This window comes from Aquarana catesbeiana, linkage group LG02 (genome assembly GCF_042186555.1).
Source record: "Aquarana catesbeiana isolate 2022-GZ linkage group LG02, ASM4218655v1, whole genome shotgun sequence".
Lineage (NCBI taxonomy): Eukaryota > Metazoa > Chordata > Amphibia > Anura > Ranidae > Aquarana > Aquarana catesbeiana.
The window spans coordinates 162,176,210-162,194,624 of record NC_133325.1 but is presented as its reverse complement, the minus strand read 5'-3'; the positions used below and the strand labels follow the sequence as shown (position 1 = coordinate 162,194,624).

The window sequence follows — 18,415 nt, the reverse complement described above, 5'->3', positions numbered from 1 at the left end:
ATTTTAAAAGCATGCTATATATAATACAGCTGTGCTGTAGAACTGAAGACTGAATAACCCATTCTGAGTGGACTCAGAATGGTATTCTTCAGAATACAAAGTGAATAAAGGCCCATGCCCGTTGTGTTTAGATCCATACAGCGGATAGTTTTTAAAGTGGTTGTAAACCCTCACATATACCCAGAAGTGACTGGTACAAATGCTCCTACATAAGTTATACCTGTCTATCTGCAGCCCTTTCTTTTCTACACCCCCTCCACACAGCACACAGGAACAGAGCTGAGGCTGTTAATCAGCTGGAGATCCCTCCACTGTCACCATTTTTCTCTTGGTGTCAGGAAAACTTGTCAGAAGTGATTCGTGCTTATAGCAGAGGAACAAAGCAGCAGACAGAAATGACACTTAGTGCTCTTAATTAAGACAAGTACACACTATAGAGGGATATGCTTTGTTCATATTTCAAATCTGAGGTTAACAAACACTTTAAGGATCTGAATTATGGGCCTATTCACATAGCTGTGCCCAGTAATCTTGTGCTGCCTTCAGCTGCATAAAATAAAAAGTGGAAAATTTGACATCCACAGTCAGTATTTCTGCAAAATGTATACTGTAAGCAAGTAAATGCAACCAAACACATGCTTTTGTGTACATGTTGGGAGTGAAAACTGAGCTACAGCAATGGAAAGAGAATTTTAATGACATGAATGTTTTACAGATGTACTCGATGGAAGCAATACTGATCATTACCTTTTTTTAAATTTTTATGCAGGATCTTTCTGCCAGTTTTGTGCCAGTAAGATCCTGCGTAGATATCAGTCTTTTATTATGCTGTGTACTTGAGCCCAATAGTTTATTTCTGCATTAAGATCATTGAATTAGAAGTATTCAAAGATTCTTTGGGGCTCAATTCTATAACCTTGAGCAGATGTAAAAGGGGGTATTGAACATATTCACGATATGACTGTACTCATTTCCAACCTCTATTAGAATAGGATGGAATCTGGTTACTGTTAACAGTCACCTGTTCACTCAGCACTGTTTTTTTTTAGAGATGAGCCCCTATGCACTTCAGAAATAACTCATGAATGCTGGAAAGTCTGCAAAACAAGTAAAACAGGAAAGCAATAACTACAAACATCGGGGAGAGAGAATTACTTAGAACCAGCAGTGCAGCTTGCTGCTATGTGCAGTATAATATGCATGCAGCATAACTGCAGTATACAAAACATGAACTGACATCTACATCATGTACATAAGACATAAAGCTGAACTCCAGGTATGGATTTTATTGCGTAGTTGGTCCAGCTTTGACCAGTTCAAGTATGGATATTCCAAACCTGTGGGATCCCAGGTGAATTTGGGATTCACTATAGTAGTCATCGCTATTATGCCCCGTACACACGGTCGGATTTTCCAACGGAAAATGTGTGATAGGACCTTGTTGTCGGAAATTCCGACCGTGTGTAGGCTCCATCACACATTTCCATCGGATTTTCCGGCACTCAAAGTTTGAGAGCAGGATATAAAATTTTCCGACAACAAAATCCGTTGTCGGAAATTCCGATCGTGTGTACACAAATCCGACGGACAAAGTGCTACGCATGCTCAGAATAAATAAAGAGATGAAAGCTCTTGGCCACTGCCCTGTTTATAGTCCCGATGTACGTGTTTTACGTCACCGCGTTCAGAACGATCGGATTTTCCGACAACTTTGTGTGACCGTGTGTATGCAAGACAAGTTTGAGCCAACATCCGTCGAAAAAAATCCTAGGATTTTGTTGTCGGAATGTCCGAACAAAGTCCGACTGTGTGTACGGGGCATAACAGTGATCACCTCTGTATTAAGGGTGCCATGTCGAATGCCTGCCCTGCTGCAGAGTAACCAGAGAGGGTCGCTCACATCTCACAGACACCATTCACAGAACACTTTGCATTTTTCTCAATGGATGCAAAGCATTCTCTGATTGAATGAGGTGGAAAGGTAACGTCAAGCTCCACCTTGTCCAATCAGAGAATGCTTTGCATCTATTGAGAAAAATGCAATGGGGCAGCTGCTCGGCATGGGACCCAGAAGACAGGGGAGCAGAGGCAGCTACTGCAGTGGTTTCAAAGCTGGACCAATGTAACTACACAGTAAAGTCCAAACCTGGAATTCAGTTTTAATTTAAAAAAAAACAGAAACACAACGATAAGAATCTTTATTTTATATATATATATATCAATGCTATTTCAAATATATATATATATATATATATATATACACCTTTGTCCAGGGAGCCAAGTTTGTTCCAGCTGCTGGTGCAGTTTAGAGATTTGCCTGAGTGTGGCTTATAAGAGCTGATATGACCATACATATACATTGTGACTGTACAATCTACTGTAGATCTACCCTCAGCAAGGAGGACCTACCTGATATGATACAAATTGAAGGGGTTGTTTAGGTTTGTCCGCATATTATAAATGCAGGTGCATCTCAAAAAACTGAATATCATAAAAAAAGTTAATTTATTTCAGTAATTTAATACAAAATGTGAAACTCGTATATAGATTCATTACACACAGAGTGATATATTTCAAGCATTTCTTTCTTTTAATATTGATGATTATGGCTTATAGGTAGTGAAAACCCAAAATTCAGTATCTCAGAAAATTTGATTATTACAGAAGACCAATAAGAAAAAAGGATTTTTAATACAAAAAATGTTGGCTTACTGAAAAGTATGTACAGTATAGTATGCACTCAATACTTGGTTGGGGCTCCTTTTGCATGGATTACTGCATCAATGCGGCGTGGCATGGAGACGATCAGCCTGTGGCACTGCTGAAGTGTTATGGAAGCACAGGTTGCTTTGATCGCAGCCTTCAGCTTGTCTGCATTGTTGGGTCTGGTGTCTCTCATCTTCCTCTTGACAATACCCCACAGATTCTCTGTGGGGTTTAGGTCAGGCGAGTTTGATGGCCAATCAAGCACAGTCATACCATGATCATTAAACCAGGTATTGGTACTTTTGGCAGTGTGGGCAGGTGCCAAGTCCTGCTGGAAAATGAAATCAGCATCTCCAAAAATATGGTCAGCAGAGGGAAGCATGAAGTGCTCCTGAATTTCCTGGTAGAGGGCTGCGCTGACTTTGGACATGCTAAAGCACAGTGGACCAACACCAGCAGATAACATGGCTCCTCAAATCATCACTCACTGTGGAAACTTTACACTGGACCTCATGCAAGTTGGATTCTGTGCCTCTCCACTCTTCCTCCAGACTCTGGGACTTGATTTTCAAATGAAATGCTAAATTTATTTTCATTCGAAAAGAGGACTTTGGACCACTGAGCAACAGTCCAGTCCTTTTTCTCCTTAGCCCAGGTAAGACGCTTCTGACATTGTCTCTGGCTCAGGAGTGGCTTGACACAAGGAATGCGACAGTTGTAGCCCATGTTCTGGATACGTCTGTAGTGGTGTCTCGTGAAGCACTGACACCCGCCCTAGTCCACTCCATGTGAATTCTTGAATGGCCTTTACTTCACAATCCTCTCTAGGCTGCGGTTATTGCTGTTGCTTGCGCACCTTTTTCTACCACACTTTTTCTTTCCACTCAACTCTCCATTAATATGCTTGGATACAGCACTCTGTGAACAGCCAGCTTATTTAGCAATGACCTTTTGTGACTTACCCTCCTTGTAGAGGGTGTCAATGACTGTCTTCTGGACAACTGTCAAGTCAGCAGTCTTCCCCATGATTGTGTAACCTACTGAACCAGACTGAGAGACCATTTAAAGGCTCAGGAAACCTTTACAGGTGTTTTGAGTTAATTAGCTGATTAGAGTGTGACACCATGAGTCTACAATATTGAACTTTTTCACAATATTCTACTTTTCTAAGATACTGAATTTTGGGTTTCGACTAGCTGTTAGCCATAATCATCAAAATGAAAAGAAAGAAATGCTTGAAATATATTACTCTGTGTGTAATGTATCTATATAATTAGGGTTGCACAGATACCGAAACTAGTATCGGTGCTGAAACTGAGCATTTGCACGAGTACTTGTACTCGTGCAAATGCTCTGATGCTTGATCCGATACCTCCCGGCAGGAGGCCAGTACACCCAGCGTCCTCAGCATAGGAGGGGGGCCAGGCAGCCTCACAGGTAATCGGTGCGGCGATGGGGGCAGTTACAAGCACCAATCTCCCTGTATAGCTTTTCTGACAGCCGCTTCTCCTCCTCTCTCTCTCGCGGCTGTCAGCTGCATTATTGAAAGCTATACAGGGAGATCTGTGCTTATAACTCCCCCCACCGCCGCACCAATCACCCCTGACTGTCCCCTGTGTCCTCCTCTGGCTCCCCAGGTCCTCCTCCGGCTTTCCGGGTCCTCCTCCGGTCCCCCCTCGCCCTGGATCTGTCAGAGACCAGAGGAAGGAGCAGAGGAAGGAGTCTGTAAATATGTAATTTAAGTGAGTAAGTGATCACTGACTCTGTTCATTCGTAACTGAGCATCATAAACTGTGTTTACTCTGCTTCAGTTTATGAATGAACAGGAGCCTCTGTCTCCTGTCCATTCATCTTCATTGAAGCTGAGGCTGCAGAGAAAGGGTCTAGGGAATTTTTGTCCTCAGTCCCTTTCCCTGTCTCAAAAGGGAGATATCAGGGGTCTGGTTAGACCTCACCAAAGCCACCCCCAACAGGGCTGATAAAAAAAAAAATTGTAATAAATAAATGAGTGAAACAAAAACTAAAAAGCGGTTTAACACTGTGCTAGAAAAACAGTATAAAATAAAGGAGACTGAAATGAATCAAAAATTGTTAAGCTGCTAGCACCAAAAAGTTCTATATACAAAGCTCAAAACTGTAAACAACATGAAGTGAGTGCAGCGCTGAAGATGATAAAAAAAATGTAAAAAAAAAAATTTATAACAAATTAAAAGTGCATGTATGATATTCAGAAATGACGAGAATTCAGTGAAATAATGAAAAACTAAAGCAGAGTCTCAATGACTGAAACTGCCATAGCGATAGTATATGTGAAATATGAAACACCTATGAATGCAAAATAAACTATAGAAATGACAATTAATTAAATTTAAATTGTTGTGATGTCAAAAATTATTGAAATTCACAATAAATAATGAGTGTCACTGATCTATAAAAGTACACAAAAGTGAAAAACCATAAATTAAAAATTCTGTGACATTAAGAAGTGAATCTGTAAAGTCCCAGTGTATTCAGAAAGAATCCATGCAAGCTAAGAAATTTGATGGGAGCACAAAGATATGAAGAAATGAAGGACCCTTCTTCCAAACAAGCTGATCACCCAAGGTGGATATGTAGTCTCCTTACCAGACGAAAAGACCGCACCAGCGGTCTCATCAAGCATAGGGAATTCGGTCTCCCAGAAACCTATGTGGGCGTCACAGCCTGCTGGATCCTTGACTCTCCTTAGCACTCAGAAACATAAAAAAATCCGCCCATAGTGAAGTATGTAAGGGGATAATTTATTAAAATCAAACGGAGTTGCACTTACAATGTGAAGCTCAATTAAGCGTGGTATGTGAAAACATCAGAATCGCGCCGTCATCTCCGGCTTCCTCTGCCTGCTGCTCGCCAAACCACTATCTCCGAAGAGACAAGAATGTGATGACGTAGGTGTCACAAGCCTTGTTGTTGTTTGTAATAAATAAATATTTAAAGGTTAAACTGTAAAAATAATAATAAATAAAATAAAAAAAAACACTAACACTGTCCACTCCCACCCCCCCCCCTTTTTGTAAAAAAAGAAAAAAAAAAAAATATATATATATATATATATATATATATATATATATATATATAGTTTTTTTTATTTTTATTTTTTACAATTATATTTTTTTACAATTTAATTATTTTTATTATTTTTTTACAATGTATATATATATATATATATATATATATATATATATATATACACACATTGTAAAAAAATAATAAAAATAAATAAATTGTAAAAAAATATAATTGTAAAAAACAAATAAAAATAAAAAAAAAACTACTGACACAGTCTACGACTCACCAGTGCCACCTATCAGTGCTGCATATTAGTGCCACTGTCACATGACAGTAAAAAAAAGTATTGGTAATCGGTATCGGCGAGTACCTAAAAAAAGTATCGGTACTTGTACTCGGTCTTATAAAAGTGGTATCAGCTCAACCCTATATATAATATAAGAGTTTAACTTTTTGAATTGAATTACTGAAATAATGTAACTTTTTGATGATATTTTTTGAGATGCACCTATAGTTTTGGATTGTACAAAGATTGTATAATCAGATTGTATAGCATATGGACAGCTTAAGCATTGGGATTTGAGCCTATAATGATAATAATCTGCTTATTTATAAAGTCTCAAAGCTTTATCTTTTTCAAAATAATTTACATAAAAAAACTGTCTTCCATAAGCTGTAGCACAACTGTTTTATCTCCACCATCTTATAAAACATACCAGCTTTCAGCATTAAAAGAATCTGAATATAATCCATAAAACTGAACAAACAAAAAATGATCACAAAATTGGAGCTGCTGTCAACAGTAACCAAAATCATGTTTCACCTTATATTTTATGCAAAAAATGAAAAAAAAAAGAATTTGGATTGGTGGCTTCTGCAGTGATAATTTTTTCCCCCTGTTTTAATGAATTGGAAAGAAAGAAGTTGGCTAAAACAGTGGCGATATGCATTAAGCTTAAATCCAGTGCAAAAATTATGAAAAACCCTTATTTAGCAACAAATTTGCAACATCTTTCTCTAAAGTAAATACCTGCACTTTTACATTATCTAAGGCCGTTTGCACACAGGGCTGTCTACGTGAAGTGCCCTCCTGCCATTTTAGTGCTCCTGGGACAGGTGCCGTGTCAAGCCCTGCTGAATACAGCCTGTCAAAGTCTATGGTAGACTGCAACTGGACTTTGTACCGAATAGAACTCACCTTTAGTGCCTGTGCCTTCAGAGACAAATGTCCAGATTGCAAAAGACCTGCGTTCCGTACATTAGTCCCTGAGCACACGGGACTAAACTGGGTACCACTCAGTACATTGTTCTGCCCCATCCAGCCGTAGACTGCCATAGACCTTGACAGGCTACATACATTGGGGCGGGATGCTAAACTTGTTCCTCCCAGGTGTGCTAAGACACTAGGAGGGATGCACTTCAGCTAAACAGCCCTGTGTGCAAGGGACCAAAATGTTTAGGAAACTGTCAACAACATTTATGCATCCACCAGTACTATGGCCTCTAAAAAGGTGCACACAATAGAAATGGTAATATGGAACAATGCTATTTTTGACCCTATCAAAGACTCTGGGCTAGTATTGAAGCTGTCTGAAATTCTAAGACAAAACTACACATTCTAACTATTCTGCATAGTTTGTCAGTGCAACATTTTGATAAATTCAACCACATTGTTGAAATGTTTAGTGATGTCTAAAATCTTAGAAAATGACATATTGGACAACAATAAATAAACAACATAGAAATGTACTTATTGACCTTATATAGAGCCCTGTAGCTTAAAGAGGTTATTTAGTCGTATGTTAAAAAATGAAAAGTTAGCAGCTACAAAAACTGTAGCTGCTGGCTTTTAATAAGTAGACCACACCCGGCCGTTTCTTCACTGGGCTTCGGTCCCCGGCGCCAGCATACTAACTGTGGGCAGCCGGCTGTGACTGCTTGTGGCTTAACAGCCGGCTGCTCACTGTGAATGTGCGTGCCACGCTATCTGATTGGGCCCGCAGCTTTCTGTGACTTGTCCCAGAAATGTGCCAGAAATGCAGTGTCCTTGTCACACCTGTGAGCTGCGCAAAAAGAAAAAACAACCCATTATAATATGTAAATCAGTAATCCCATTGACTTCCATATAACAGAGCTATATTTAAAGTCCAGCTTGGGGGACAACCACAGCTCCCTCTATAGACAGAGTGGTAGTAAATGTAGCCACTCAAAGACAGTGTGTTATTTGGAGAATAAAAAAGTGAAAATAAATGGGGAAAAGGCCTAACAAGAAAACAAATGCATACAGCTCAGATGCTGCAAGCTCTGAATTGTAGTGTCTCTTTATGGCTATATGGTGTTGCAGGATCACAAGACTTTCTGAACAGAATTACATTTTTGGTCAGTCAGGTAATATGGTTCGAATGCATTCTAACATTGTGTTTACCTGTTTGTTTGGAGTTCTGTTTTAACATTCAAGGGATTACTGTTTAACAATAAAAATATTTTGGATAAGACAATAACCACAACTTTGTAAACATTAATAAATCATTGCATTTGAAAACAATATCGTCCTAGCATTTTTGTGGAAGAAATGCCAGATTTCAAGAATAAATAAAATGACTTAACACTACTTTTGGAAAACTGCCTTACACTGCATAAGGAATACTATAACATATACCATACCATCAAAAATTGTAATAGGTTAGATAACAGAATTGTTCATACAAGCACCAACTGCAAAAAAAAACTCAATCAAATGTATAACAGCAATACAAAATGCATCTGATGTCACCTCCCAATGTTATTCATGTAAAATAGGAGAGGTAATAATGTAAAAAAAAAACTCCAGGCAAATATGCAGTAAGATGTGAACAATGCACTGTCAGATTCCTACAATAAGTTATAGAAATGTGGATTAAAATGTGAAATATTGAATGGGGCTTATATGGCATAACAAAGGTTTGCTGGTTTCTATGGACTCTGACAGATGCATACCACTACCTAGTTGGAGGTGGTACTTCACATAAATGCCTTCTGACAACAATTACTCTTATTTTTCAACCTAAAATGTCTTTTGAACCATAATGTCTACAATGTATTTCCCACCACAGAGGGAAATCAATTTGGCTCTATAGACAATCAATGTATGCAAAATATGTGTAACAAGATTACCAGAGTCATCCAGCAGAGATGGCTATTTACTTTTTGCCCCAGCACACTTCTTTCATATAAAAAACTATGAGGAGAGGGATCATGTACAAGGAATAGTTGGCCACAGTATGCATAAAGCAAAAATTTAGCCACAAAGTGCTTTTACAAGTGAATGTCTCAGGGAACTGGTAAAAAGGGAGAGGATGAAGTGCTTAGTGCCTAGTGATGGTAAAGAGAATGCATTTCATTCTTCAAGGGATCTGAAAGACATTAAGCTTGCTGGTGTTTTTCAGAGTCTGACGTCGGTTGCAGAACCACACCCTCACCACTTCACGGTCATAGTTCAGTTCCTTAGCAATATCTGTTATTTCTTGTCCAGTGGGCAAGGCATTCTTCTCAAAGTATGTATTTAGCGCTTCCACAGCCTGTGGGGTAAAAGAGGTACGCCTCTTGCGTTTTTTGGATGGCTCACCACCCACAAACTCCATCAGATTTTGTTGTCCTTCTTGGTTCCTCATTTCTGCTTCATTCAGCCATTTCTCCAAAACTGGTTTCAACTTCTGAGCACTTTTTGGTGTTATGTCTAGCTTCTCAAACCTGCAGAAAAGTGGAAAGGGTATCTACAAAATACAGCTTTCAGATGTTCACCATACACTTCAGTTCAGTAAAGTGGTAATAAACTCGTTTTCTATTTTTACCTACAGGTAAGCTTATAATAAAGCTTACGTGTAGGTAAATATTCTAGCGAGCAGCAGCCGGTGACTTCCCTGGCCCAGGCATACCTGCACCGTTCCTTCAGAGCTGTGTGCTGCGTCCGTGACTCCTGCGCGCAAGCGTGGGAGTGACGTCATCACAGCTCAACCATTCAAGTGGCTGCAGCCCAGAAACCCAGAGGAAAGCTCAGGTGAAGATGGAAGCCCTGTCAGCGGTGACAGTGCGCCGCTGGAGCACTGGAGGGCTTTGTTTTAAGATAAGTCTTTCATAATGTGCTAGTATGCACTGCATGCTAGCACATTATGATATTGCCTTGCAGAGGGAAACTTTTTTTTTAAAGAGTTTACTACCGCTTTAACAAAATATAATTAAAAAGCAGGGCTTTCATATCAGTGAAAATTTTTACAAACAGCCATGAAGTAAACTAAGGAAAACCTCCATTCGACTATGATCTTTGAATTAAGTTAGCAAACTACAGTTAATACTTTTTTATTGTGTGTTCTTGTTTGTGTTTGTGACTTCAAAAGGACTAAAAAGTGATCATCATTAGTCATGACCTTAATTACATTCAAAAGTTGTTTGTTATAAGCAAAAAGTATGCAATTTACCACCCCACTGAGTGAATACAGTAGATATACTTTTGCAAACTGGTTCTGACTAGTATTCCAATGTTTCTCTTCTCCCTCAGTTTTTCTCCACCACTCAGCTAATGTGACCCCAACGCTGATGGAGAGGGGCAGGGGAGGGTCAAACAAGGATGCTATGAAGGCAACTGACATCTTCCTCATCAACTGATGATGCCATTGACCGTTAGGACGCTAGCAGCTACAAGGTTGTAATGGTGCATAATTAAAACCTGTGACCTGTGTGTAACTAAAAAGGCAGGCTTCATCCACACGCCAGCTTGTATACAATTTTTGGGCAATTTTTAGGCATTTTGCCAAGGCACCCCTGAAGAAACCTCAAGGCACCCTGGTTGAAAAAGGCTGCAGTAGATTACAGGAAATGTCTGAGTTACAAACATCCAACTTACATACGACTTGTATTTAAGAACGGAAGCAGCGTGACATCATGCTGGTCCTGGAAACCGATGTGCGGCTATATTGCTGCTCACCGCATGCTGCCACCTACTGTCTTCTGGCAGACCTGTCGGCAATCCCACATAACTGCATGGCCAGCTAACCCTTCCCTATGCTATACAAAACTTAAAATATTTTTTTGGCTGGAGTTACACTTAAAAAATTTACCTTTTCCAACTTGCATACAATATCAACTTAAGGACAAACCTATAGAACCTATCTTGTTCTTAACCCGGGAACTGACTATACTGTGGTTGCAGTTGATTGGCTGCAGCTGCTGATCAATGAACAATTTTATAAGATGTTCTAACAAGTCCCTGTTCAATTGACTGAATTTCGATCAGAGTATGGCCAGATTTAAAGTAGTAGTAAAGTTTTTGAATAAAAAAAAAAAATTGCATACATTATGAAAGACTTACCTTAAAACGAAGCCCTCCAGCGGCTTCACCCTCCAGCGCTGTCACTGCTGCAGAGGCTTCCATCTTTACCCCGTCTTCCTTCCAGGTTTGTGGGCTATGGTCAAGTCGCAATCATATCACTTTCGTGCATGCACACGTAAGTCACGGTTTACGGCACAGAGCTCTGACGGGTATGACGTTCCTCCAGAGCACATACGCCGTTGATGTAACCAGCTGCTGCACACTGGAATATCTCCTAAACCAGGCATGTCCAAAGGGCCACAAAAGATATATACTGTATTTATCGGAGCTGCCTCGGAGGGGACAGGGAAGGGGCGGGACGAGTGCCGTCAGATTACATACGGGAGGATCTCCTGTTTACTCGGCGGCGTCTGTAATAGGAAGCCCCGTCTCCTGGGCTGCCATTGGACGACTGTTCTGTCTATCATAGGATGCGGGACTTTGTATTAAAGAGGCCGCCGAATAAACAGGAGATTCTCCCATATGTAATCTCATGGCACATGTGAGGCTGCATTCATTGCAATGGTAAGGCTGCATTCATGGCACATGGGAGGCTGCATTCAGGCAATGGTGAGGCTGCATTGATTGCAATGGAAAGGCTGCATTCATGGCAATGGTGAGGCTGCATTCATGGCAATGGAGAGGCTGCATTCATGTCAATGGTGAGGCTGAATTCATATCAATAGTGAGGCTGCATTCATGGCAATGGTGAGGCTGCATTCATGGCAATGGTGAGGCTGCATTCATGGCAATGGTGAGGCTGCAGATGCGCACTGTTTAGGCCGCGTACACGCGGGTGGACTTTTCGACCGGACTTGTCCAACAGACTTTCCAGTGGACTTTCGACTGACTTTTTAAAGAATGGACTTGCCTACACACGATCACACCAAAGTCCGACAGATTCGTACGTGATGACATACACCAGACTAAAATAAGGAAGTTGATAGCCAGTAGCCAATAGTTGCCCTAGCGTCAGTTTTTGTCCGTCGGACTAGCATACAGAAGAGCGGATTTCTGGGTCCGGCGGAGTTACGACGTAAAGATTTGAAGCATGTTCCAAATCTAAAGTCCGTCAGATTTGCGACTGGAAAAGTCCGCTGAAGGTCTGGTGAAGCCCACACATGATCGGATTGTCTGCCGGATTTGGTCCGTCGGCATCCGTCGGACAAGTCCAGTCGAAAAGTCCGAACGTGTGTACGCTGCATAAGGCTGCATTCATTAGCACTGATCCTTATTTTGCTTCACAGTTCTTTATTTAAAATGTAAGTTTTTTCATGAAACTTCCCTCTTAAAGTGAAGGTGAGTGTTATACGCCGATAAATACGGTATATCCAAATAACACGCCTGAGCTCATCTTTAGTCCTGAGCGGCGCTCAGGGATTTGTTGGGGGACACAAAAGATATATATATATCGTATTTATCGGCGTATAACACGCACTTTTGTCCCCTTAAAATCAGGCGAAAATCGTGTGTGCGTGTTATACGCAGATCCCCCGCCGATTGTGAGCCTTTTGGAGGCTCTCGGCGGCTTTTGGCCACTCTCAGCGGCTTTCGGCTTTTCTCAGCGGCTTTCGCCCATTCTCGGCAGCTTTCGGTGGCTTTCGGACATTCTCGGCGGCTTTCGGCCATTCTCGGTGGCTCTCGGCGGCTTTCGGCCATTCTCGAGAGCCGCCGAGAATGGCCCGAGAGCCGCAGAGAACGGCGGCGCCATTTTCAAACGAATTTCTGCATACGAAGGGCAAGGCTACAGATGGACACTGACAAGGCTGCAATGGGGGACAAGATTACAGATGGACACTGACAAGGCTACAATGGGGGACAATGCTGTAATGGGAGACAAGGCTACAATGGGGGACAATGCTGTAATGGGAGACAAGGCTGCAATGGGGGACAATGCTGCAATGGGGGACAATGCTGCAATGGGGGACAAGGCTGCAATAAGGGACAAGGCTACAGATGGACACTGACAAGGCAGCAGATGGACACTGATGAGGCTGCATTGATGGGCGTTTAAATGTAAGTTTTTTTCCTTAAACTTCCCTCGTAAAAGTTTTTTTCCTTAAAACTCCCTCCTAAACTTGGGGTGCATGTTATACGCCGATAAATACGGTATATATATCCAAATAACACACCCGGGCTCATCTCTTCACCACACACAGCCACAAAGGCAAGAGAATTCTTGTTGGACAGTGTATTAGTGCTCGAACACACTTAGACCAAATTTTAATGGTTCAAAGAATGTTCACTTCATCAAACCTGGCCCTCTTTGAAAAAAGTTTGGACACCCCTGTCCTAAACAGTGCACGTTTAAGGGGATATTCATTTTATCTACAAGTAAGCTTTATTATAAGCTTACCTGTAGGTAAAAATAGGCGAAAGGAGTTTACTACCACTTTAAGCTGGCCATATACAGATCATTATTTAAAAAAATAAGGGATTTCTGCAGCCCCACAATCAAGGTGGATGAAAGAATCCTCCTGCGGAGACTCTGTATTCTGAAAGCAGGACCCACAGCTGTCAGAATACACTGATCAGTGGCTGCAGCTGACTGGTTGCAACTGCTGATCAACTAAACTTTTCCAGATTGTCCCTTCCACAGACGTTGATCTGTTGAACAGGGATGGCCACTTAAGTCTATAACCATCATTAGATTATGATAGGTTGACTTGTTAAACAATAGGATGGCTCAAGGAAACAGTCATGAAAGGTCTGCCCGAGCTTAACTTAGCTCTACAAGAAATTTGAAGGCCTGTGTAGGTAACTTTAACCACTTAAGGACCGCCTAACGCCGATTTACGTCGGCAAAGCGGCACGGGCAGGCAAAATCACGTACATGTACGTGATTTGCCTTCCGCGGGTGGGGGGTCCGATCGGACCCCCCCCCGGTGCCCGAGGCGGTCCCGTTCTGTTCCCCGGCGATCCGAGATGAGGGGGAGGCCATCCGTTCGTGGCCCCCCCCTCGCGATCCCCGCCGGCCAATGGGAACATTCCTTTGCTGCTGTATGCTAAACAGCAGCAAAGGAAATGATGTCATCTCCCCTCGGCTCGGTAGTTTCCGTTCCAGCGCCGAGGGGAGAAGACATCCGAGTAAGTGAAAACACTACACACACACAGTAGAACATGCCAGGCATACAAAACACCCCGATCCCCCCCCCGATCGCCCCCCGATCCCCCCCCAATCACCCCCCCCCCCCCCCCTGTCACAAACTGACACCAGCAGGTTTTTTTTTTTTTTTCTGATTACTGCATAGTGTCAGTTTGTGACAGTTACAGTGTTGGGACAGTTAGTATTACCCCCCTTTAGGTCTAGGATACCCCCCTAACCCCCCCTAATAAAGTTTTAACCCCTTGATCACCCCCTGTCACCAGTGTCACTAAGCGATCATTTTTCTGATCGCTGTATTAGTGTCGCTGGTGACGCTAGTTAGGGACGTAAATATTTAGGTTCGCCGTCAGCGTTTTATAGCGTCAGGGACCCCCATATACTATCTAATAAATGTTTTAACCCCTTGATTGCCCCCTAGTTAACCCTTTCACCACTGATCACCGTATAAACGTTACGGTTGACGCTGGTTAGTTCGTTTATTTTTTATAGTGTCAGGGCACCCGCCGTTTATTACCGAATAAAGGTTTAGCCCCCTGATCGCCCGGCGGTGATATGCATCGCCCCAGGCAGCGTCAGATTAGCGCCAGTACCGCTAACACCCACGCACGCAGCATGCGCCTCCCTTAGTGGTATAGTATCTGTACAGATCAATATCTGATCCGATCAGATCTATACTAGTGTCCCCAGCAGTTTAGGGTTCCCAAAAACACAGTGTTAGCGGGATCAGCCCAGATACCTGCTAGCACCTGCGTTTTGTCCCTCCGCCCGGCCCAGCCCAGCCCAGCCCAGCCCACCCAAGTGCAGTATCGATCGATCGCTGTCACTTACAAAACACTAAACGCATAACTGCAGCGTTCGCAGAGTCAGGCCTGATCCCTGCGATCGCTAACAGTTTTTTTGGTAGCATTTTGGTGAACTGGCAAGCAAGCACCAGGCAGCGTCAGGTTAGCGCCAGTAGCGCTAACATCCACGCACGCACCGTACACCTCCCTTAGTGGTATAGTATCTGATCGGATCAATATCTGATCCGATCAGATCTATACTAGCGTCCCCAGCAGTTTAGGGTTCCCAAAAACGCAGTGTTAGCGGGATCAGCCCAGATACCTGCTAGCACCTGCGTTTTGCCCCTCCGCCCGGCCCGGCCCACCCAAGTGCAGTATCGATCGATCACTGTCCCTTACAAAACACTAAACGCATAACTGCAGCGTTCGCAGAGTCAGGCCTGATCCCTGCGATCGCTAACAGTTTTTTTGGTAGCGTTTTGGTGAACTGGCAAGCACCAGCCCCAGGCAGCGTCAGGTTAGCGCCAGTACCGCTAACACCCACGCACGCACCGTACACCTCCCTTAGTGGTATAGTATCTGAACGGATCAATATCTGATCCGATCAGATCTATACTAGCGTCCCCAGCAGTTTAGGGTTCCCAAAAACGCAGTGTTAGCGGGATCAGCCCAGATACCTGCTAGCACCTGCGTTTTGCCCCTCCGCCCGGCCCAGCCCAGCCCACCCAAGTGCAGTATCGATCGATCACTGACACTTACAAAACACTAAACGCATAACTGCAGCGTTCGCAGAGTCAGGCCTGATCCCTGCGATCGCTAACAGTTTTTTTGGTAGCGTTTTGGTGAACTGGCAAGCACCAGCGGCCTAGTACACCCCGGTCGTAGTCAAACCAGCGCTGCAGCAACACTTGGTGACGTGGCCAGTCCCATAAGTGCAGTTCAAGCTGGTGAGGTGACAAGCACAAGTAGTGTCCCGCTGCCACCAAAAAGACAAACACAGGCCCGTCGTGCCCATAGTGCCCTTCCTGCTGCATTCGCCAATCCTAATTGGGAACCCACCGCTTCTGCAGCGCCCGTACTTCCCCCATTCACATCCCCAACCAAATGCAGTCGGCTGCATGAGAGGCATTTTCTTTATGTCCTCCCGAGTACCCCTACCCAACGAACCCCCAAAAAAGATGTTGTGTCTGCAGGAAGCGCGGATATAGGCGTGACACCCGCTATTATTGTCCCTCCTGTCCTGACAATCCTGGTCTTTGCATTGGTGAATGTTTTGAACGCTACCATTCACTAGTTGAGTATTAGCGTAGGGTACAGCATTCCACAGACTAGGCACACTTTCACAGGGTCTCCCAAGATGCCACTGCATTTTGAGAGACCCGAACCTGGAACCGGTTACAGTTACAAAAGTTAGTTACAAAAAAAGTGTCAAAAAAAAAAATATATATATAAAATAAAAAAAAATAGTTGTCGTTTTATTGTTCTCTCTCTCTCTATTCTCTCTCTATTGTTCTGCTCTTTTTTACTGTATTCTATTCTGCAATGTTTTATTGTTATTATGTTTTATCATGTTTGCTTTTTCAGGTGTGCAATTTTTTATACTTTACCGTTTACTGTGCTTTATTGTTAACCATTTTTTTGTCTTCAGGTACGCCATTCACGACTTTGAGTGGTTATACCAGAATGATGCCTGCAGATTTAGGTATCATCTTGGTATCATTCTTTTCAGCCAGCGGTCGGCTTTCATGTAAAAGCAATCCTAGCGGCTAATTAGCCTCTAAACTGCTTTTACAAGCCGTGGGAGGGAATGCCCCCCCCCCCACCGTCTTCCGTGTTTTTCTCTGGCTCTCCTGTCTCAACAGGGAACCTGAGAATGCAGCCGGTGATTCAGCCAGCTGACCATAGAGCTGATCAGAGACCAGAGTGGCTCCAAACATCTCTATGGCCTAAGAAACAGGAAGCTACGAGCATTTTATGACTTAGATTTCGCCGGATGTAAATAGCGCCATTGGGAAATTGGGGAAGCATTTTATCACACCGATCTTGGTGTGGTCAGATGCTTTGAGGGCAGAGGAGAGATCTAGGGTCTAATAGACCCCAATTTTTTCAAAAAAGAGTACCTGTCACTACCTATTGCTATCATAGGGGATATTTACATTCCCCGAGATAACAATAAAAATGATTAAAAAAAAAAAATATGAAAGGAACAGTTTAAAAATAAGATAAAAAAAGCAGAAAAATAATAAAGAAAAAAAAAAAAAAAAAAAAAAAAAAAGCACCCCTGTCGCCCCCTGCTCTCGCGCTAAGGCGAACGCAATCGGCGGTCTGTCGTCAAACGTAAACAGCAATTGCACCATGCATGTGAGGTATCACCGCGAAGGTCAGATCGAGGGCAGTAATTTTTGCAGTAGACCTCCTCTGTAGATCTAAAGTGGTAACCTGTAAAGGCTTTTAAAGGCTTTTAAAAATGTATTTATTTTGTTGCCACTGCACGTTTGTGCGCAATTTTAAAGCATGTCATGTTTGGTATCCATGTACTCGGCCTAAGATCATCTTTTTTATTTCATCAAACATTTGGGCAATATAGTGTGTTTTAGTGCATTAAAATTTAAAAAAGTGTGTTTTTTCCCCAAAAAATGCGTTTGAAAAATCGCTGCGCAAATACTGTGTGAAAAAAAAAAATGAAACACCCACCATTTTAATCTGTAGGGCATTTGCTTTAAAAAAATATATAATGTTTGGGGGTTCAAAGTAATTTTTTTGCAAAAAAAAAATAACTTTTTCATGTAAACAATAAGTGTCAGAAAGGGCTTTGTCTTCAAGTGGTTAGAAGAGTGGGTGATGTGTGACATAAGCTTCTAAATGTTGTGCATAAAATGCCAGGACAGTTCAAAACCCCCCCAAATGACCCCATTTTGGAAAGTAGACACCCCAAGCTATTTGCTGAGAGGCATGTCGAGTCCATGGAATATTTTATATTGCGACACAAGTTGCGGGAAAGAGACACATTTTTTTTTTTTTTTTTGCACAAAGTTGTCACTAAATGATATATTGCTCAAACATGCCATGGAAATATGTGAAATTACACCCCAAAATACATTCTGCTGCTTCTCCTGAGTACGGGGATACCACATGTGTGAGACTTTTTGGGAGCCTAGCCATGTACGGGACCCCGAAAACCAAGCACCGCCTTCAGGCTTTCTAAGGGCGTGAATTTTTGATTTCACTCTTCACTGCCTATCACAGTTTCGGAGGCCATGGAAAGCCCAGGTGGCACAAAACCCCCCCAAATGACCCCATTTTGGAAAGTAGACACCCCAAGCTATTTGCTGAGAGGTATAGTGAGTATTTTGCAGACCTCACTTTTTGTCACAAAGTTTTGAAAATTGAAAAAAGAAAAAAAAAAAAGTTTTTTCTTGTCTTTCTTCA

The 18,415-nt window shown here is 42.4% G+C and overlaps 1 protein-coding gene across 1 annotated transcript in view; it reads right to left on the bottom strand.

Annotated features, from left to right (window-relative positions):
* Window positions 1-6,024: 6,024 nt before the first annotated feature.
* The window catches only part of POU6F1 (POU class 6 homeobox 1), a 209,991-nt gene continuing 197,600 nt past the window's right edge, over window positions 6,025-18,415 (bottom strand). Inside the window, exon 12 of the mRNA XM_073613711.1 lies at window positions 6,025-9,483. Within this exon, the coding sequence (XP_073469812.1) occupies window positions 9,138-9,483 (346 nt within the window). The 3' untranslated portion in view covers window positions 6,025-9,137. The remainder of the gene's footprint in view (window positions 9,484-18,415) is intronic.